Here is a 23,438-nt window from a genome sequence, read left to right on the forward strand (position 1 = left end):
ATACGTAAAAATCTATGATTCTCTTCAAAAATTTCTGTTTTAATCAAGAAGAAACTGAGGTTTAGTGACTTAATATCATGCAAACAATAAGTGGATGGGTGACCACTCAGAGATAGAAGTCAGGAGTGTTGTCTGTCAATATACCATGTAAATGTAAAAAAAGGTAAAAGATTCATTCATTTTTAAAATGAGGAAACCCAATTATGAATTGACTCCAAAGAAAGATCTCTCTCTTTCTCATTACAGGGTAGATCAGAGAAATGGATTATGGAACATGAAACTCTGGTGACTGAGTTTGCTTCCATTTGGCTTGACAAACTGCTTCCAGATCCAGGTTGTTCTTTGCATGATATTTCTCATGGTCTCTGTTGCCACTTTTCTGGGAAACTTGGGGATGATCACTCTCATTTGGATGGATTCTCGACTCCACAGCCACATGAACTTTTTTCTCAGCCACTTGTCCCTTGTGGACGTCTGTTCCTCTTCTGTCATTGGTCCCAAGATGTTAACGGACATCTTTGTGGAGACAAAAGTCATCTCTTTCTTTGGTTGTGCGGCCCAGATCTGGTCTTTTGGTCAGTGTGTAGTGACTGAGTGTTTCCTCCTGGCTTCCATGGCATACGACTGGCATGTGGCCTATTGTATACACTCGTTATGTCTCAGTGAGTCTGTGGGCAGCTGGTGGTAACTCCTTATACTGTGGGCCTTATAAGCACCGTGATCCATATAACTGTCACCTTTCACCTGCCTTACTGTTTTCCAAAAATCAATCACTTCTGTGACCTCCTTCCTGTTCTCTCCCTGGCATGTGCAGACATACGGGTCAATGAAGTTTTACTTTTCATCTTGGCTGGAGCTCCAGGAGTACCCAATAGCTGGATCATCTTGGTCTCCTACATTTAATTGTCATCACTGTCCTGAGCATCTGCTCTGCTGATGGGAGGTGGAAAGCCTTCTCCACCTGCTCCTCACACCTAACTGCTGTCTCCAGCATTTATGGGACATTCTTCTTCATCTATGTACGTCCAACTTCCAGTTTCTCCCTGGATATTAATAAAGTGGTTTTTGTGTTCTACACAGCCCTGTTTCCCATGTTGAACCCACTTATCTATAGCCTGAGAAACAAGGAAGTAAAATAATCATTCAGAAGGACGTTTGAAAGGAAGAAGTTTCTTATGGGTAAATAAACTGGAACACCATTTATACTAAAGATTGAGAGTAATCTGTATGCAAGATGTAACCACATGGGCTGGGTATAGAGAATCTTTATTTTATGTTGAGATTTTGGGTCATTGACAAGTCATACAATGTCTTAGGTTATAACTTTCTCACTTTGTTTTTCTCATTTCTGATTTAGTAGGGATGGATTTTAGAACTTTAAACTCAAAAGAGTAGACTATTGAATTCCAAGACTTATAAATATTCTTATTCATATAAAACATTTTATGACTAGGATATCAGAAGTTCTTTGTTAAGTCCTGAGTAAATGTTGTAATCACAGCAGTGACTTAACAGTACTTTTGTTTTTCTTACAGTGTGTTGAGATCTCTCATTGTCTGTAATCTTGACCTTGACCCTTTAAACATAGAATATTAAAAAATGTATTAAGGTCAAAGGTTTAAAACTTTCAGTTATAAGATAAATATGTTCTGGGGCTGTAAAATAAAGCATAGTTGCTATAGCTAACAATACTGTATTTTATATTTGCAAGATGCTGAGAGAGGAGATTTTAATCATTCACATCATGAGAAATAAAATTAAGAACTCTGTTAGGTGACTGGTAAGCTAATTGGGGTAATCATTTTGCAATGTAGACAAATATTGAGTCATTATGCTGTATACCTTGGACTAATACAATATTATGTTAATTATATATCAAGAAACCTGAAAATAGTGAGATATTCAGGAACTATGTAACCATAGCACTCTCTAATATTACCTTCATATTTGGTGTAGGTTTATTCCCAAGGCCTTTTATATCCTCTATACTCTTTAGTCATAGTAATAACTTATCAGGATTTTGCTGTTGTAATCATATGCTTTGTGCATATGAAGTACAGAATGCCTCCATATTTTTTAATAGAGTATGTAAATGTCCTGTAAATATTGCAACGTTGCTCAATCTCACTAGAAATCAGCAAGAATCCAACAACATATTAAAAAGATCATACACCATGACCAAGTGGGCTTTATCCCAGGAACACAAGGATTCTTTAATATCCACAAATCAATCAATGTAATACACCACATTAACAAATTGAAAGATAAAAACCATATGATTATCTCAATAGATGCAGAGAAAGCCTTTGACAACATTCAACACCCATTTATGATTAAAACTCTCCAGAAAGCAGGCATAGAAGGAACATACCTCAACATAATAAAAGCTATATATGACAAACCCACAGCAAGCATTACACTCAATGCTGAAAAATTGAAAGCATTTCCCCTCAAATCAGGAACAAGATACGGGTGCCCACTCTCACCACTACTATTTAACATAGTGTTGGAAGTTCTGGCCACAGCAATCAGAGCAGAAAAAGAAGTAAAAGGAATCCAGATAGGAAAAGAAGAAGTGAAACTCTCGCTGTTTGCAGATGACATGATCCTCTACATAGAAAACCCTAAAGACTCTACCAGAAAATTACTATAGCTAATCAATGAATATAGTAAAGTTGCAGGATATAAATTTAACACACAGAAATCCCTTGCATTCCTACACACTAACAATGAGAAAACAGAAAGAGAAATTAAGGAAACAATACTATTCACCATTGCAACAAAAAGAATAAAATACTTAGGAGTATATCTACCTAAAGAAACAAAAGACCTATACATAGAAAACTGTAAAACACTGACGAAAGAAATCAAAGTGGACACAAACAGATGGAGAAACATACCATGTTCATGGATTGGAAGAATCAATATTGTCAAAATGGCTATACTACCCAAAGCAATCTATAGATTCAATGCAATCCCTATCAAGCTACCAACGGTATTTTTCATAGAACTAGAACAAATAATTTCACAATTTGTATGGAAATACAAAAAACCTCAATTAGCCAAAGTAACCTTGAGAAAGAAGAATGGGACAGGAGGAATCAACCTGCCTGACTTCAGACTCTACTACAAAGCCACAGTCATCAAGACAGTATGGTACTGGCACAAAGACAGAAATATAGACCAATGGAACAGAATAGAAAGCCCAGAGATAAATCCACAAACCTATGGACACCTTATCTTTGACAAAGGAAGCAAGGATATACAATGGAAAAAAGACAACCTCTTAACATGTGGTGCTAGAAAACTGGTCAACCACTTGTAAAAGAATGAAACTAGAACATTTTCTAACACCATACACAAAAATAAACTCAAAATGGATTAAAGATCTAAATGTAACACCAGAAACTATAAAACTCCTAGAGGAGAACATAGGCAAAACACTCTCCAACATAAATCACAGCAGGATCCTCTATGACCCACCTCCCAGAATATTGGAAATAAAAGCAAAAATAAACAAATGGGACCTAATGAAACTTAAAAGCTTTTGCACAACAAAGGAAGCTATAAGTAAGGTGAGAAGACAGCCCTCAAATTGGGAGAAAATAACAGCAAACATAGCAACAGACAAAGGATTAATCTCAAAAATATACAAGCAACTCCAGCAGCTCAATTCCAGAGAAATAAATGACCCAATCAAAAAATGGGCCAAAAAACTAAACAGACATTTCTCCAAACAAGACATACAGATGGCTAACAAACACATGAAAAGATGCTCAACATCACTCATTATCAGAGAAATGCAAATCAAAACCACAATGAGGTACCATTACACGCCAGTCAGGATGGCTGCTATCCAAAAGTCTACAAGCAATAAATGCTGGAGAGGGTGTGGAGAAAAGGGAACCCTCTTACACTGTTGGTGGGAATGCAAACTAGTAGAGCCACCATGGAGAATAGTGTGAAGATTTCTTAAAAAACTGGAAATAAAACTGCCATATGACCCAGCAATCCCACTCCTGGGCATACACACCAAGGAGACCAGATCTGAAAGAGACACATGTACCACAATGTTCATCGCAGCACTGTTTATAATAGCCAGGACATGGAATCAACCTAGATGCCCATCAGCAGACGAATGGATAAGGTAGTTGTGGTACATATACACCATGGAATATTACTCAGTCATTAAAAAGAATTCATTTGAATCAGTTCTCATGAGATGGATGAAACTGGAGCCCATTATACAGAGTGAAGTAAGCCAGCAAGATAAAGACCATTACAGTATACAACACATATATATGGAATTTAGAAAGATGGTAATGATAACCCTATATGCAAAACAGAAAAAGAGACACAGATGTATAGAACAGACTTTTGGACTCTGTGGGAGAAGGCGAGGGTGAGATGTTTCGAGAGAACAGCATCGAAACATGTATATTATCTAGGGTGAAACTGATCACCAGCCCAGGTTGGGTGCATGAGACAAGTTCTTGGGCCTGGTGCACTGGGGAGACCCAGAGGGATCGGGTAGAGAGGGAGGTGGGAGGGGGGATTGGGATGGAGAATACATGTAAATCCATGGCTGATTCATGTCAATGTATGACAAAAACCACTACAATATTGTAAAGTAATTAGCCTCCAACTAATAAAAATAAATGTAAAGATAAATTAAAAAGTCCAATTCCAAGCAGTCCACAGAAAAAGAAAATATATGTGCAGAGTTTTTTTTAAAAATAGTAGCTGATATTAAATAATAAACTTTTTCTGAAAATGATTGGACTATGAGGTGGCTGAAAGGAACCAAATTAAAGGGGCTGTGGGTTTGAACTATAACTTTGGCTTAGTATACAGAAAAGATCACATACAAGGCTTCAGGAATCCACATTGATTGACAAGATGAGTGAATAATTGGATGGATGAATGGATAAAGGGGTACCACTGTGTTCCCAGATACTTACCAGATGCCTGGAACCTTAGGAATCCACACAATCTATCCTTTTAGCTTTCTCCTGCAACTTCCTTTCTAGATAAGAATTTATGTCCTAGAAAACGTCCTCTTCAATATGGCCCTGCGGATAACATCTTTGACCTCCTTATTCCTCAAGCTATAGGTAAGTGGGTTCAACATGGGGATGCCTGCAGTGTAAACCACGGACACCACTTTGTCGAGACCCAGGGGGACACGGGCACTAGACTGCACGTAAATAAAGAGAAGAGGGCCATACAGGATAGACACGGCTCTCGGATGTGCAGAACAGCATAGACGAGGCTTCATGTCTCCCATCAGCAGAGTGGATCATCAGGATGGCGATGAGGCTGTCAGGCAGGAGTCCAGGACAGTCAGGCCACTGAAGACGCCCGCAGCTCCAGCCACGACAAAAACCACCCACTTGCTGAGACTGGTGTCCGCACGCACAAGGGAAAGCAGAGGGGGCAAGTCACAGAGGAAGTGATGGATGACATTGGGGCTGCAGAAAGGAAGGCGAAATGCATCATGTGTGCATCATGGGGTTCACGAAGCCAATGACATAGGGACCCACCACCAGCTGAACTCAGAGTCTGTGGGACATGGCGACGGTACACAGCAGGGGGTTACAGATGCAGACACAGCGGTCATAGGCCACGGACACCAGAGGAAACCCTCTGCGGCCGCGAAGAACCCAAAGCACCCATTGCCAAGCATAGCTGCGGAAAGACATGGCTCTCCTCCTCACAAAGAAGTCAGAGAGCATCCTGGGGCTCACGACATGTCCACGAAAGACAAGTGACTGGGGAAAAGTACATGGGCCCATGAAGGTGGGAATCCATCTGTGTCAGAATAATGATACCCAAGTTCCCTGTTAGGTTGCTGAGGTAGAAACTCAGAAAGAGCAGGAAAAGGCAGGCCTGCAATTGAGGACTGAAATTCAAACCTGTGAAAATGAACTCTGTGACCCTCGTGTCGCTTTCATTTGCCAGGGACAGACTCTGGATTCCCCTGGAGAAGAGCAGAGAAATTTGGTAAACATATCTTCAAAAAGGGGACACAGAAAAAATAAACTAGTCCCTAGGAGAGCATACAACTTTTAGTTGCATGCTGTGGCTAAGGAAACAGAAGTGAACTAGAGACCAGGGCAAACGATCAGATTTGAACCTATAATATTGCAAGGCTCCATAGGAGTCCATCAGTATATGGGTGAGAAATCCACAGCCTAGAAATTCAAAGTCCCATAACCAATAGCAGAGAAAATTCCAGAATAAGTATCCAGTAATTCCAACTTCAGTGAACTTTTCCAGAGTTCACCAGTTGGGTACACACCTGGTGAAGTGATGTAGGAGAGTGAAATGAAACAAGCAGAGAAGAATGAGCAGCAGGTCAGCCTCAGGCCACATGCTGTGCACTTTGGGATTACACCTTAGGCCTGAGTACATCTTCTGCAAGTGCCCGGAACCTAGGAAGTTACATTTCTTTACCTGTGAAGTAGGAGTAATAATAGTAATAGCTACCTTGTAAATTGCTGTGAGGATTTAATGAGTCAATGCATGCAAACTTTTAACAGAGTCTTATTGAGCTCCCAGTAATTGCACACTAATTATTGGCATTTTTGCCTTACATATTGTCTTTAACAAGCCTGCAAGCTAAACATCATTATTTCCTTTTACATAGGAGGAAAATAAAAGTTTAATCCATGTTCCCTATACTAGTGACTTGCAGAAGTGTGCTTTGAGTAAGTACCTGTCAAAACAGACTGTACTCTTTCTATTTTCACACTGTAACAGTGTTTCCTGGGTCTTCATAAATCCTTTCATCTTACAGAGATCAAACGTTGTACATTGCAATAGCAGTACAGAATAATGCATTTTGGCTTCCTATTTTTTTGAGGTTACAGCCAATGGTCATTAGTGGGAAGCCCATAGGATAATAGAATGCTGAGTTTAAGCATCACTTTATGGAAACAGTACACGGAAGAAACCGTGAAAAGAGCCTAAATTAGCCCAGCTCTATATCCTCTATGTATTCTCTTTTCATGCACTATAAGAGTGGCCTTGGTTAAGTCAGCTGATCTCCTTGAACCTGAGATGCCTCATTCACCATGGCTGAAACCCTGTAACTTGATCTCTCAGAACTCTTACTCACTTAGAATGAGAGGGTTGATGTGTAAGTGCTCAGAAAACTACTCATACTTTAAATTTTTGTTAGCCCAGGAATATTGGGGTTTATCATCACACGTATGCTAAGCACTTTTCCTTCACTTTTTTATTTTGAAATTTATTATTCAGCTTTAGCAAGGCTATACCTCTGAGGCCCAATAATACAGCTTGTATGATATTCTTCACTTCAGGGAAATTAAAGAGAAAGATAGGATGGGCCGTCAAACCATCCACCCGTCACACCCACCGCTTGTTTAAACCTTCTCCAGGGTCACTCAGGTACTTCATCTCAGTCTTCCACTTGCCCTTTGCCGAAAGCTCATCAACTCCTCTCCTGAGTCTTGGTTTCCAAACCTGCTCAAGCCTTCTTTACTTACGCGTTTATTTTTGGCCGTGCTGGGACTTCACGGCTGAGCAGGTCTTGCCCTGGAAGTGGGAGCGGAGGCGCCTCTCTGGTTGCAGTGCTCCGGGTTTTCATCGTGGTCGTTCTGTTGTTGAGCTCAGGCCGGAGGGTGCTCGGGCCTCAGTAGTTGCAGCCCTTGGGCTCGGCGGTTGCAGTGTGCGGACTCCAGCATGAGCTCAATAGTTGTGGAGCACCCGCTAGGCTGATTCACAGCTTGTTCGATCTTCCCAGGTCAGAAATCAAACCCGTGTCTCCTGCACTGGCAGGCGGACTCTTTACCATTGAGCAGCCAAGGAAGCCCCTGCCCAAGCCTCCTGCATGACATTTTAATTTCTCAGTTTTTCCATGTGGCTTGATGCCTAGAATAGACTATGGTGCTCCAACAGGTGAGACCACACAGGCTGAGGAACACAAGTCACTCTGGGGTTCAGAGCACTTAGGATAATAACAGCACAGCCCACAATAACCTTCTTTTAGCAAGGAGAAAGGAGATCACCCAGGTGACTTAGACTGGAATGTGAATTGAATTCAGGGCTTTTATTTTCCCCTTTTCCTGCTGCTAAGGCATCTCTGATCCATTTTATACTCATGTTATAATATTTTGGGCCAATTGCACAACCTAAACTTTTCTCTACCTAGGTTATCTCTTCTTAGACCTTGCTCAACCATCTAGCAAAGATGGGGATCATGCCATCATGGCCATGAATCAAATATAAAATTTATTTTCAATTTACTTCATTTATGTTCTCCTGAACTTGCTAAAATTCAGGTAGGAAAAGGGACAGATAATGATTTAGAAGTTCAACTTACATTTCAATGGGGTCCCTCTTCTTTAAAGATGGCAAGAAGAACTAAAGTAAAAAGGAATCAAGATTCTTAGCTTTCATCTCTTCCCTTACCTTCACACATAGGATGCGTCCAAATTTTCAGTAATCATTTGATTTTACTTTTTACTTTCTTCCAAAAGGAAAGTATGGAAGACTCCACTGTGACACATACAGAGTCTTAGTCAACTAACTGAAAGTCCCCTGAATTACTTGCATCATTTTCTCTTTGTTCTTATTGAAGATGTCCTGTCCCCAAAGTGTACTGTACCGTGGGAAAGAACAGTTAAGGGAAAGTGCAATTAAAATTCTGCATTACAGCCTCAGTCAGACCAATGAGATCTATTTTCTGATAATTTTATATTTGTTTGTAACTGGATATAGGCTCTCCATTTTCTCTACTTCCAAGCTACACAAGGAAACCCTATGGAATCCTTTGTAAATTAAAGGGGTAGAGGGGACTTCTCTCTGGTATCCAGTGGTATCTGGTATCCAGACTTTGCCTTCCGATGCAGGAGGTGCAGGTTCAATCCCTGGTTGGGGAGCTAAGATCCCTTGTGCTTTGTGGCCATACAACCAAAATAACATAAAACAGAAGCAGTATTGTAACAAACTCAATAAAGACTTTAAAAATGATCCACATCCCAAAAAAAAAAAAAAAATCTTAAAAAATAATGAAGGAAATGTGAACACACTTTTACTGTGATTGATAAGCTGATGCTGCCACCTGGTGGAAACATTTAACGCCACCTTGAAAAGGAAAAGTAACAACAGTTACTTCCCTAAGAACCTTGCCTACGCTTTATTTGAACACAGCCTATATTCAATATATTCAGTATAGGGGCAATATAGCAGCAAGTGGGCTTCCCTAGTGGTCAGACTTTAAGGAATCTGCCTGCAATGCTGGAGATGTGGATTCAGTCTCTGGGTCAGGAAGTTCCCCTGGAGAAGGGCATGACTACCCACTTCAGTATTCTTGCCTGGAGAATTCCATGGACAGAGGAGCCTGGGGGGCTACAGTCCACGGATCACAAAGAGTCAGACACAACTGAGTGACTAACGCTTTCTGTATTCACTGAAGCTTCCCTGGTCGCTCAACGATAACAAGTCTGCGGGCAATGCAGGAGACACAGGTCCCATCCCTGGGTTGGAAAGATCCCCTGGAGAAGGGAACGGCAGACCACTTCAGTACTTTTGCCTGGAGAATCCCATGGACAGAGGAGCCTGGTGGTCTACAGTCCATGGGGTCAGAGGGTCAGACACAACTGAGTGATTATCACTTTCACTTCACTGTATTCACTGAGACCTGTTAAATAGGAGATGAATAAAAAGGTGGAGGGGATCTTTCATTAAGAATGGAAATAGTGCATCTCATGGTACTGAAGGTACAACAAATTTTAACAAACTTTGACCCTCTTGTTTTCAAGTAACACTAAATATTTAAAATCGGGTGTATAACAGTTTAGAAAATAAGGTCATTTTGAGGGAATCTATTAACATGATATTGGAGCAGGGCTAGAATGAGTCTTAGAGTTAATGTTTTATCACATTCCTTTCAAAATACCCTAAGATAGATTTGTTGTTGTTGTTTAGACGCTAAGTCATGTCAGACTCTTTGCGACTCCATGGACTGTATTCCTCCAGGCTGCTCTGTCCGTGGGATTTCCCAGGTAAGAATTCTGCAGTGGGTTGTCATTTCCTTCTTCAGGGCATCTTCCCGACTCCTGGATCGAATCCATGTCTCCTGCATTGGCAGGCGGATTCTTACTGCTGAGTCACTGGGGAAGCCTAAGATAGAGCTAACAAATTTCTAGTGAATAAACTCCTACAGAGTCATATATTTTCCTAGACACTGATGATAAAGAAGTAGTATTTCTCCAGGACATTCGATAAATAAGAGTTCCTCTTTTCCTGGGCTACTAAAACTTTATAAAATTTAATTAGGAACAGATATTGTCTTATGCCTATAAAGATGAAAAGATGGAATTTTTATTAACCTGAAGAATGTTGTACACCCATGGCTGATTCATGCGAATGTATGGCAAAAGCCACTACAATATTGTAAAGCAATTAGCCTCCAATTAAAATAAATTAATTTACAAAAATAAAAAATTAATATATAAAAAAAGAAAGTTATAGCATTTACTTTGCAAATCAAATTTAAAAATCAACAAAACCTACAGTCAATACTGCTATAAATATGCTTTTATATAAAAAAAGAATATTAATAATAAAAATAATAAAATATCACTTACAGTCTTCTGAGCACTTTTTTATGATCTCTTACTTATTTTTATATACATACAGTGCCTCACATAATGTTATCCCCATTTCATAGATGAGCAAAATAAATCTTTTGTTTAAATTATCTGTAATACTAAATACTGCTTTTTATTTTAAATTTTGTATTATGTAGTCTCACTTGCATAATGTGAAATTAACTGGGACAATCCCATTTAACTTCTCTCTTTCTGCCTCTGTCTCTGTCTCTCTGCCTCTCTCACACACACAAAATCTAAGCACATTAAAAATGACTGTTATATATTTTTTTTTTCCAGAGTGTTTCTCACATTGCTCTGGCATGGGAAATTGTGAAAATGGTGTCTTTCTCTCATCAAAATATCTTCTTTAAACCTTCCTCTCTCTTTCCTCAAAGTTTCATTTCAAATGTGTTTGTCTGTCTGACCAGATCTCCCTTTTTCCTTCTTTGGCAACAGAGTCACTCTTGTATTGTAAATAACTTGTCCGTCCCACACCTGGTAGGGCTGTCAATCATGAGACCCCGCCTCCCCCAAATCACTGAGGTAAGTACTTGCTCCAGCAGAGGAAATCAGTGAGGAAACCCCAGCACTCTGGACGCGGCCACCAGATTACTAAGCACGAGCTGGGTCAAAATCAGCATTTGTTTCTCTTGAAGGGGGTCAGATGGAGAGAGAGATAGTAAATGGAAACTATTTCTTTACTATCTTCTCTGAATATTACTATATTTTAATGCACTAAACCTAAAAACCAAGTAAACAGTCAACCAAAGTATGGTACAGATATGCTGTTTCCACCTTCTGCCTCCAAAATAGGCATCTGGGTTAATTTTAATTAGGATTGTCTATTCTTATGATATAAAACTCAGAATCAGCTCAGCTCAGTCCCTCAGTCGTGTCCGACTCTTTGCGACCCCATGAATTGCAGCACGCCAGGCCTCCCTGACCATCACCAGGTCCCTAAGTTTACTCAAACTCATGCCCATCGAGTTGGTGATGCCATCCAGCCATCTCATCCTCTGTCGTCCCCTTCTCCTCCTGCCCCCAATCCCTCCCAGCATCGGGGTCTTTTCCAATGAGTCAGCTGTTCGCATGAGGTGGCCAAAGTACTGGAGTTTCAGCTTCAGCATCAGTCCTTCCAATGAACACCCAGGACTTATCTCCTTTAGGATGGACTGGTTGGAACTCCTTGCAGTCCAAGGTACTCTCAAGAGTCTTCTCCAACACCACAGTTCAAAACCATCAATTCTTCAGTGCTCAGCTTTCTTCGCAGTCCAAATCTCACATCCATACATGACCACTGGAAAAACCATAACCTTGACCAGATGGACCTTTGTTGGCAAAGTAATGTCTCTGCTTTTCAATATACTATCTAGGTTGGTTGGTCATAACTTTCCTTCCAAGGAGTAAGCGTCTTTTAATTTCATGGCTGCAGTCACCATCTGCCATGATTTTGGAGCCCAAAAAAATGAAGTCTGACACTGTTTCCCCCGTCTCCCCATCTATTTCCCATGAGGTGATGGGACCAGATGCCATGATCTTAGTTTTCTGAATGTTAAGCTTTAAGCCAACATTTTCACTCTCCTCATCCACTTTCATCAAGAGGCTTTTTAGTTCCTCTTCACTCTCGGTCATAAGGGTGGTGTCATCCGCATATCTGAGGTTATTGATATTTCTTCTGGCAATCTTGATTCCAGCTTGTGCTTCTTCCAGCCCAGCGTTTCTCGTGATGTACTCTGCATATAAGTTAAATAAACAGGGTGACAATATACAGCCTTGATGTACTCCTTTTCCTATTTGGAACCAGTCTGTTGTTCCATGCCCAGTTCTAACTGTTGCTTCCTGACCTTCATAAAGGTTTCTCAAGAGGCAGGTCAGGTGGTCCGGTATTCCCAACTGTTTCAGAATTTTCCACAGTTTATTGTGATCCACACAGTCGAAGGCTTTGACATAGTCAATAAAGCAGAAATAGATGCTTTTCTGGAACTCTCTTGCTTTTTCAATGACCCAGCGGATATTGGCAATTTGATCTCTGGTTCCTCTGCCTTTTCTAAAATCAGCTTGAACATTTGGAAGTAAACGGTTCACGTATTGCTGAAGCCTGGCTTGGAGAATTTTGAGCATTACTTTACTAGCATGTGAGATGAGTGCAATTGTGTGGTAGTTTGAACATTCTTTAGGATTGCCTTTCTTAGGGATTGGAATGAAAACTGACCTTTTCCAGTCCTGTGGCCACTGCTGAGTTTTCCAAATTTCCTGGCATATTGAGTGCAGCACTTTCACAGCATCATCTTTCAGGATTTGAAATAGCTCAATTGGAATTCCATCACATCCACTAGCTTTGTTCGTAGTGATGCTTCCTAAGGCCCACAGGACTTCACATTCCAGAATGTCTGGCTCTAGGTGAGTGATCACATCATTGTGATTATCTGGATCATGAAGATCTTTTTTGTACAGTTCTTCTGTGTATTCTTGCCACCTCTTCTTAATATCTTCTGCTTCTGTTAGGTCCATACACTATCTGTCCTTTATCAAACCCATTTGTGCCTGAAATTTTCCCTTGATATCTCTAATTTTCTTGAAGAGATCTCCAGTCTTTCCCATTTTGTTGTTTTCCTCTATTTCTTTGCATTGATCACTGAGGAAGGCTTTCTTATCTCTCCTTACTATTCTTTGGAACTCTGCATTCAAATGGGCATATCTTTCCTTTTCTCCTTTGCTTTTTGCTTCTCTTCTTTTCACAGCTATTTTTAAGGACTCCTCAGACAACCATTTTGCCTTATTGCATTTTTTTCCCCCAGGGGATGGTCTTGATCCCTGTCTCCTGTACAATGTCATGAACCTCCGTCCATAGTTCATCAGGCTCTCTGTCTATCAGATCTAGTCCCTTAAATCTATTTCTCTCTTCCACTGTATAGTCATAAGGGATTTGATTTAGGTCATACCTGAATGGTCTAGTGGTTTTCCCTACTTTCTTCAGTTTAAGTCTGAATTTGGCAATAAGGAGTTCATGATCTGAGCCACAGTCAGCTCCTGGTCTTGTTTTTGCTGACTGTATAGAGCTTCTCTATCTTTGGCTGCAAAGGATATAATCAATCTGATTTTGGTGTTGACCATCTGGTGATGTCCATGTGTAGAGTCTTCTCTTGTGTTGTTGGAAGAGGGTGCTTGCTATGAACAGTGTGTTTTCTTGGCAAAACTCTATTAGCCTTTGCCCTGCTTCATTCTGTACTCCAAGGCCAAATTTGCTGTTACTCCAGGTGTTTCTTGACTTCCTACTTTTGCATTCCAGTCCCCTATAATGAAAAGGACATCTCTTTTGGGTGTTAGTTCTACAAGGTCTTGTAGGTCTTCATAGAACCGTTCAACTTCAGCTTCTTCAGCATTACTGGTTGGGGCATAGGCTTGGATTACCGTGATATTGAATGGTTTGCCTTGGAAATGAACAGAGATCATTCTGTCATTTTTGAGACTGCATCCAAGTACTGCATTTTGGACTCTTTTGTTGACTATGATGGCTACTCCATTTCTTCTAAGGGATTCCTGCCCACAGTAGTAGATATAATGGTCATCTGTGTTAAATTCACCCATTCCAGTCCATTTTAATTTGCTGGTTCCTAGAATGTTGACATTCACTCTTGCCATCTCCTGTTTGACCACTGCCAATTTGCCTTGATTCATGGACCTAACATTCCAGGTTCCTATGCAATATTGCTCTTTACAGCATCAGACCTTGCTTCTATCACCTGTCACATCCACAACTGGGTATGGTTTTTGCTTTGGCTCCATCCCTTCATTCTTTCTGGAGTTATTTCTCCACTGATCTCCAGTAGCATATTTGGCATCTACCGACCTGGGGAGTTCCTCTTTCAGTATCCTATCATTTTGCCTTTTTATACTGTTCATGGGGTTCTCAAGGCAAGAATACTGAAGTGGTTTGACATTTCCTTAAAACCTGGTTCATGGACAATGCCTAGCATACAGTGACCGCTCAGTGACTAAAGATTTCACTGTGGCTGCTTAGGAATATGCCCCTATAGATGGGAATACTGTTATAGGAACAAATGTATAAAATAATGCAGGCTATCTATTCACCTCCAAGTTCTTTTTAATGTGTATTAAAAATGATGACCTTGAAAAGAAAAGTATTTAAAGGAATTTTTTTTTGCCACAATATAGGACTAATAGAGTTGTACAAGGTATCAGGGATATGAATGCTTCCTCATGGTCCAAAATGATTGCTCAAGTTCCAGCCATTAAAGCTGCATTCCAGGTCTCAAAGGGGAGCTAGCTGAGAAGAAAGGCACTCTCTGAAAGTATAAGAAGACTTCCTATAGGTACCTCACAAATCTTCCACTTACCTGTCAGGACTTAGTAACATGTCAACACCCAATTACAAAGGACAGTGAGAAAGGCAGTCTTTTATACTGGCTTCCCCGGTAGCACTAGTGGTGAAGAACCCACCTGTCAGTGCAGGAGACATAAGAGATGTGGGTTCAATCCCTGGGTTGAGATCCCCTGGAGAAGGAAATGGTAACCACTCTAGTATTCTTGCCTAGAGAATCCCACAGACAGAGAAGAGTCAGACACAATGAAAACGACTTAGCACGCATGCATACAGGTTTCAATGTACCAACCAAACATAGGTCATCTATTAAAGATGGGCAGAATGAAATATGGGATCTCTCTTGAGTAGTTTCTGCCACAGAAGTAGATGGGGTCCGTTTGACTTCTCCTCATCTATTATTTTTCCTCAGTGATCTGACTATGATGATGCCATCAAAACAATAGCTAGAAGTATAAGCTTTACTGTCTGAGGGTCCAAGTCAGAACCCCCAGCCCCACTGCAGACCAGCTGCATGATCCTGACTCCACTGCAAGATGCACCCCACCCCTCACGCGCTCCTTCTGTGGTAGTGCTGGCCACAGTTTGGTTTGTCTTTATCTGCAAGCCTCTCTCCTCTCAATGCAATGTAAGCCCCATGGAGGAGGGGTCTTTGCTTGTGTGGCTCACAGATAAATCCTCAGAACCTGGGATACTGCCTACCAAGCATCATGCTGTTCTAAGTCATCACAAGTGTATTTGTTAATTGTATGAATTATTTTGGCAATTAAAGCTCCTGTTGAGAAGAATATTTAATAAGAATAGTCCAGTTAAAAATATTTAGGATTTATGATTTAAATAGGCAAAATAATATTCCATAAGAAATCTTTTCAAATATTATACATACATACACAGAAAAATACTGGAAGAATGTAAACAAATGATTTAACACAAATGTTCTGTACAGACCAACCATATTATAAAGGACTTTTGTTTTTTAATGTCCCATTATCTCATAAAATAGATTGTAAACATTGATATATTTCTGAGTTCTACATATATTATACAAATATACATATACAAGAAATAACTGAAAAAAATATATGAAAATATCTGCAGTTTGTATATGTGACTAGTACAACTACATATGATTTTTTATCTCTTTCATGTTCTATTTTCCAAATATTCTAGAGTGATGTTAAGTACCAGCTCCAGAAGTGTCTTTTATTGTTTTTCTTAGACAACGACTAACCCTTGAATAATGTGTTGGGGTGCCAATCTTCTTGTGTAGTTGAAAAATTGATGTGCAATTGAGAGTCTTCCCTCTGTTTTTGTGTTTTTGTGGGTCATCCAGTTCTGCAAATTCAACTGGGGATCCTTTAGTAATGCAGTAGCTACAATTGAAACAAACTGATGCATAAACGGACCCCTGCAGACAGAAGAGGCGATGTTTAGATGGCATCGGTGACTCAGTGGACATGAGTCTGAGCACGCTCGGCAGTTGGTGGTGGGCAGGGAAGCCTGGCGCACTGCAGTACAGTTCAGTCCAGTTCAGTCGCTCCGTCGTGTCTGACTCTTTGCGACCCCGTGGACTGAGGCACGCCAGGGCTCCCTGTCCATCACCAACTGCCGGAACTTGCTCAAACTCATGTCCATTGAGTTGGTGACACCATCCAATCATCTCATCCTCTGTTTTCCCCTTCTTCTCCCGCCTTCAATCTTTCCCAACATCAGGGTCTTTTCAAATGAGTCAGTTCTTCACATCAGGCGGCCAAAGTATTGGAGTTTCAGCTTTAACATCAGCCCTTCCAATGAATAATCAGGACTGGTTTCCTTTAGGATGGACTGGTTGGATCTCCTTGCAGTCCAAGGGATTCTCAAGAGTCTTCTCCAACTCCACAGTTAAAAAGCATCAATTATTCACCACTCAGCTTTCTTTAGAATCCAAATCTCACATCCATACATGACTGCTGGAAAAACCATTGCTTTGACTAGATGGACCTTTGTTGGCAAAGTAATGTCTTTGCTTTTTAATATGCTGTCTGGGTTGGTCATAGCTTTTCCTCCAAGGAGAAACCATCTTTTAATTTCATGGCTGCAATCACCATCTGCAGTGATTTTGGAGCCCCCAAAAATATTCTCTCACCATTTCCATTGTTTCCCCACCTATTTGCCATGAAGTGATGGGACCAGATGCCATGATCTTAGCTTTCTGAATGTTGAGTTTTAAGCCAACTTTTTCAAGCCTTAATTAGTTACTGTGTGAATATGCCCTTTGGGACACAGGGAAAGTCTAGGAGGGTGAAAGTCTTCTTTGTACAAATAAAAAGCTGGGGGACAATGTTTTTGTACTTGAGAGGGCCCCATGGGTTCCTCTGCATTTCAATCCCACTTTTTTTGATAATCTTCAACCTTGTGGGGAACAAGTGATGGACAAGAAAAGAAATGCCATGTGCATAGAGATGTTAATCATAAACTCAGCAGGGGAGCTCAGTTTTAGGAGGACCTGCTTTCAACTTGACAAAATAAATGGTATGAGTGGACTAAAAAAAATGTACAACTTGAGAGTTGTGAGTTAAGTTTTATTGGGGGCAAAATTAGGACTGCAGCCCGGAGGCAGCATCTCAGATAGCTCTGAGAGACTGCTCCAAAGCGGCAGGGGGTTGGTCAGTATATAAGATTTCAGTGAAGTGAGTTCAATACAATGAAGCATTTAGTCTACAAAAGGTTTTTGTTAGTCATAAGGATCTGAGGTCACCATGAAGGGATTTAGTGCTTAATGCTTCTCTAGATATGAGGAGATGCAAGGACTGAGATCATAAAATTTGTTCCTAAAAATTCCAACTATCTAAAGACCTCTCCCACCAGATTCCCTGGAGCACAGAGTGCCTCACTCCACCCTGAACACCCTCAAGGGATGTTGAAGGTCAACGTCTATAGCAGCATGGAGTTCAGTCTCCATAGAGGAAGATGGCAAATGCCTTTGTTGTTCAGTCATTGGCAATGCTCTTGGTAAGTGCCAGTTTCTATTTGACATATGAGAGTAGCCTGAAGACATACCATTAAATGTGAACAAAATGAGTTTCAACTTTGGGACATCATTGAGCAAGAAAACCTTGGTCCTGGTAATTTTGAAGTTATCATTGTTACAGAGGTGGTATTTACATTAAAAATTACCATTAGTTTCTCAATCGCTGGCTTAACTCTCACAGTTGCCTATTGTCAAATAGGTTTACAATGCTTTTTTTTTTTTTTAATTTCCAAAGACGTCTGTTGTATCAAAACTAAATTTGTTGAGTAGAATCGCCCTGCAAAAATATAACACATACAAAAGTAGCTCCTTTATCAACACCAATAAGTTATCACCTGAAAGTGCAGTATGAGCAGCCTTCCTTCTCTGTAAGAGTCACTTTTAAATCTATGTTAACATGGATTTAATTATCACAAATCAGCAGAAACTTTATAATAATATTGTAAGCTATTCTTAGTCTGTCCCTTTTAGACTCTTCCTTTGTTTCCTCATCTTGCTAAATCATCCTCAATGCAATACTTGTCCTGGTCTAGGCATGGGTTGGAAAAGAATTTCCAGACAATAGACAGAATGAGAGGGAAATAAAGTTTATTAGAGCGGGAGACACTGTTAGAACAGCAGGCCAGCTCAAGGGAGAACTGACGTTGAACACAGGTCCTTAATCCACTTTTATACTAAGGGTACAAGGGGTGGGGTAGGGGTCTTGAGGGTCATTTGCTGACTGGATGAGGCAGGTATACTGAGCGGGGGTACGAGTAAGGCAAATGCCTTCTCCCCTCCTATGGGGCAGCGGGGGAGACAAGTTATACTGCTCAGGAGGACCTGCAACCCATTAATAGTTACAACCTGGGGGAGGGAAGGATGATAAGGGTCTGGTTTTCCTGTTCCTGCATTCCAGGACCGTCCTTGCTTTTATCTGCTCTTTCATCCTTGGTTCACCACAATGCAGTATTTGATGAACATCTCTGGAAGAAAGTTGGTCATGGAGTATCACTCAATGCATAATGCATGAAATTATGGGTTTTATGACAGGACAGCATAACATTGGTCATAGTATGTTGTGAAATTTTAGTTATATAATGCAGATGGATACTAAATATACAGTATGATAAAAAGTATGCAAATCTAGAGGCACCCAAATAAGCATTTATGAACCAGAAAAATTAAGAAAACTTTATCAAATATTACAAGAGGTTGATTATTTTCATATCATTTTTGAATTTTATTATATTCTCATTTTGTATCTTTATTTTCACTGATATGTTTTAGTATGCAACAGTTATTTTAGAAAAATCAGTTGTTATCATAAATTATACATATGCAAAAAAGAACACAAGGACATTTTTGGAGATTTTTGGATAGGTTTAGAGCTTTGATTGTGGTGATGGCATCATGGATATATACAGAAGTCCAAACTCATCAATATGTACCTAGTAAATGAGTGCAAATCTTCCTGTATCAATTATATTTCAATAAAACTTTAAAAAAATTAGTTCTTACCTTGCCTAGAATTCCCTTCACATTTTGAGATTTCATTTTGTTTCTAATAAACATAGTAACTCCTATAATGTTACAGATTTAAATATAAAAGTTTCATTGTGAAAAATGTGTCATTTTGTCCCTAATGGTTCCAGTCATAAAGTAATCAAGCATTTTTCTAGAAATAGTTTCTCTATCACCACATGCATAAAGCTAGAGCATCACAAAGGAAGATTAAGCCATCATGCTCTTCACTGTCTGACTCCTAAGAGAAAAGATAACTAGCTTTTGAAAACATTAGCATAGCTACACTTAGTTTAAGAAATATTGCCCTTGGGGACATACAAAATAATATTCCTTGAAACTAGTCCACAGAGATGATGAAATTTTGCATTAACATCAGTCCCCAGTATGTGAGGTACCTTGAAATTGTTAATATAAGAGGCAAGACATACTCTGCTCTGTTTACTTACATGGTAGAGCCTTGATGTTCTTTTTAGACACAACTTCCAGGCAAAATTTACACATGATCACCAGCTGAACAAAATTTCTATGTTGATTAACTTTTCTCTCAGAATAAAGCAAAATGAATGCACTAAGAAGTCAAAAGAACTTATCTCAAAGAAAACAAATATTACAGAAGTTTTTGACTGAAAAGATCTTCATGTTTCATTGTGAGCAAAATTTGAGTTTGACATACTTCTAGACAGATAATATTAGAAGAAAATGATTTTTCACTAACTTGGCCTCCTGGTAAGTACTATTCTCAAATTTGTTAGGTTCTTTTTTGTTAGACTTTTGTTAGGTTCAAATATAATAAGGAATTATCAGAAGTCTCTGCATACAGATACCATTTTTTAAATGATATCTGTATCATTTCTCACAGATATCATTTAAATGATTTCTATATCATTTCTTACTGACATTATTTGAATGATTACTTGCTCTATCATTTCTTCTTCTTACCCTAAGAAGTTCCAGGACTTGTGGATCCAGAAATATAAAATTGATGTAATTAAGGTCTGCAAGGAAATTGCTAATTTTAGAAGAAATTTGATTTTAATAGTCAAATTAGGAAAATGCATATTTTGGAAATTAATATGAATATGAAGCTATAATTTTGACACTGTTTACAATTAAGAAGTCAAGAGGTTGATATTTATTTTTCATTAGTATTGAAGAATATTTGAATGCAGTGAACAGTACATAATACATTAAAACAATTCTACCACTGTTCCTTTTATATCTAGCATTTATTTTCAGATTTGCTGAAATTAATTATAAATAGGAATAAAGCATCATGAGCATACTCTCTGGGATCAATTCTATCTTGGTAGAATTACAGAGGAAACATGAAATAGCCCTGACTGGAAAAATTATCTAAATTCTCTGTGCACTTTTTCTCACCTAAAAAATGTGGGTAATAGTAATACCTATGATGTAATAGTCTAATGAAAATTAAACATTTTAACAAAAGGAAATGGTGTTAGGGCTATCCTAATTGTTTTTAATATATTAGCATTTATTATATTATATCCAAGTGTCAGTTTATACCTGTTTCTATATGTATATATTTGGCAATCAAATTAAGATGTTTCTCTTCATACTCTACACACTTCATTATTATCACATCCTAGAAACACTAAGCTAACATAAATTTGTCATGTCATCAATGAAAATGCAAACTATTTGAAGACATTTTCCCTGAGTATCAACTTTGATATCTCAACAGTTTGGAGCATTTGGACACTATGGGCAGAAGGAATATCACACATGTGTCTGACTTCATCCTCATGGGACTGACAGACTCTGAAGAGATCCGGCTGGTCCTCTGCACCCTCTTTCTCCTGATATACCTGATCGCTGTGCTGGGCAATGTGGGGATGATCCTGATAATCCGCCTGGATTCCCAGCTTAACATTCCTATGTATATTTTGCTCAGTCACTTGTCATTTCTTGACCTCAGCTACTCAAGTGTCATCACCCCTAAAACCTTAGACAACTTACTGACTTCCAACAAGTATATCTCACACCTGAACTGCTTCATCCAGATGAATTTTTTTATCTTCTTGGCTGCCACTGAATGTTTCCTTCTCTCCTCCATGGCCTATGATCGCTATGTAGCCATCTGCGACCCTCTGCATTACCTGGCTGTTATGTCCACTAGACGCTGCTGCTCCATACTTTTTGGATCTTATTTGATTGGCTTTATGGACGCCTTTGTCAATGTGCTTTGCATGAGCAGATTGCATTTCTGTGACTCCAATGTAATCTATCACTTTTTCTGTGAGACACCCCCGATCGTAGCGCTGTCCTGCACTGACACGCACGCCATTGAAATCATTATATCCACATTTGCTGGCTCCACTCTACTGGTGTCTCTTATCATGGTGTCTGCATCCCATGTGGCCATCTTGTCTACCATCCTGAAAATTACTTCCACTTCAGGGAAACAAAAAGCCTTCTCTACTTGTGCCTCCCATCTCCTGGCAGTCATCGTCTTTTATGGCACTACAATTTTTACATATGCAAAACCAAGTAAGTCCTACTCTTTGGGAAAGGATCATGTGGCTTCTGTGTTTTATACTATTGTCATCCCCATGTTAAATCCACTCATATATAGTCTTGGAAACAAAGAAGTGAAAAATTCTCTCAGAAGAGTCATGCAGAAGAGAAAAGGCCCCAAACAATTAAAATAACAGTGATGAAAAATTTTAAAGCTCATTTTTCCCCATCCCTATAGTGTATTTCCTTGCTTTCTCTACAGAAACAAATGGAATTAATAATATTTATTATTTATGTATTTATGTTGTTATTGAACCATCCTGATTAACTAAATACAATGTCAAATATTTCTAAGAATATGCCTTTAGAAATCTACATTGTAACTGGAAATCATGAACCATGTTAAATCATGGTCTATATACATACATTTTTAAAGGCAACTGGTTTGCAAAGTGAAAGATTAGTTTTCATCTTTGAAATTATATCAAACAAGTTCACATGCATAAACCAACTTCCCAGAATTTTATGATGGAAAATAGCTCAGTTCTGGGAATAGTAAATTATTTTGGAAATTATTTCCTTTACTTTGTGGAGAATCAACATAACAGAGTGATTATGAGCACTTGCCCAAACCCAACCAACCATTCCAGAATTTAGATTCTAGATCTGCTGCACTTTTACTTATATAACCCTTTAAAGCTTGCTGAAAGTTTAAGTTTCAAGTTTCCTTAAGAAAAATAGTAATTTATCTTGCTCAAGATAAATAATAATTCCAGGTCCACAAATATTCTGTAAAGATTAAATCAGATAATGATGGCATTTAAGGACGTACGAATAAGCTCTGGCCATTATTGTTTGAACACTCATAATCCTGCAGTATTTTATATGTACATGGCTTTTTCTTATTGAATATTCACTTTTTTATGAATTACTTTTGATTGATTTGGTTATTTTCTGCAATACAATGAACTAAATCAGGTAGATACACACACATCCCCTCCCTCTTGGATTGAACCTCCCCCCAAAGAAATCATTTTAAAAGGCTTACTTCTGTGACATGTCAACAAGCTTCAGTACACTCCTTCTTCATTGAAATTCTATGTATTTTAAGACCTCATTGCTTTTCTCCTGATTTCTATAGGTTTGGCATGATTATTAAAAATAGTTTTTTTTTTTACTTAAACGCTTGTCTCATTTGTATTAATATTTTTAGCAAAGACAAGTTGTAAAGCTACTAAATTACACTGAAATCAAATGTTGCAGCAACCTATTAGCTTTATCAGGTAGAGTGCTAAAATTTCCTTTATTTAAAAATTTTGTACATTACCTTTAATTTTCTCTACATAAAGCATAAGAATATATTAAAAATTTTCCAACTATTTCATAATTTTCTATATTTTTGTAATTAAATAGATCATTATATTCAAATAATAATGATTACAAACTTTTTTTTAAATTTATATTGGTTTCTATCTAAAAT

The 23,438-nt window shown here is 38.9% G+C and overlaps 1 protein-coding gene and 2 pseudogenes across 1 annotated transcript; 2 read left to right on the forward strand and 1 right to left on the reverse strand.

Annotated features, from left to right (window-relative positions):
• Positions 1 to 267: 267 nt before the first annotated feature.
• Positions 268 to 1,187, forward strand: LOC122700627 (annotated as a pseudogene).
• Positions 1,188 to 5,038: 3,851 nt separating this feature from the next.
• Positions 5,039 to 5,787, reverse strand: LOC122703228 (annotated as a pseudogene).
• A 15,417-nt stretch (positions 5,788 to 21,204) lies between these two features.
• On the forward strand, positions 21,205 to 22,152 carry LOC122700613 (olfactory receptor 8H1-like). The gene has a single exon (XM_043913619.1). The coding sequence runs from the start codon at positions 21,205 to 21,207 to the stop codon at positions 22,150 to 22,152; it is 948 nt and encodes a 315-aa protein (XP_043769554.1).
• The last annotated feature ends 1,286 nt before the right edge of the window (positions 22,153 to 23,438 follow it).

Source organism: Cervus elaphus, chromosome 1 (assembly GCF_910594005.1).
Source record: "Cervus elaphus chromosome 1, mCerEla1.1, whole genome shotgun sequence".
Classification (NCBI taxonomy): Eukaryota; Metazoa; Chordata; class Mammalia; order Artiodactyla; family Cervidae; genus Cervus; species Cervus elaphus.

Coding starts and splice junctions, on each gene's coding strand:
- LOC122700613 (XM_043913619.1), top strand. CDS start 21,205: ATGGGCAGAAGGAATATCACACATGTGTCTGACTTCATCCTCATGGGA.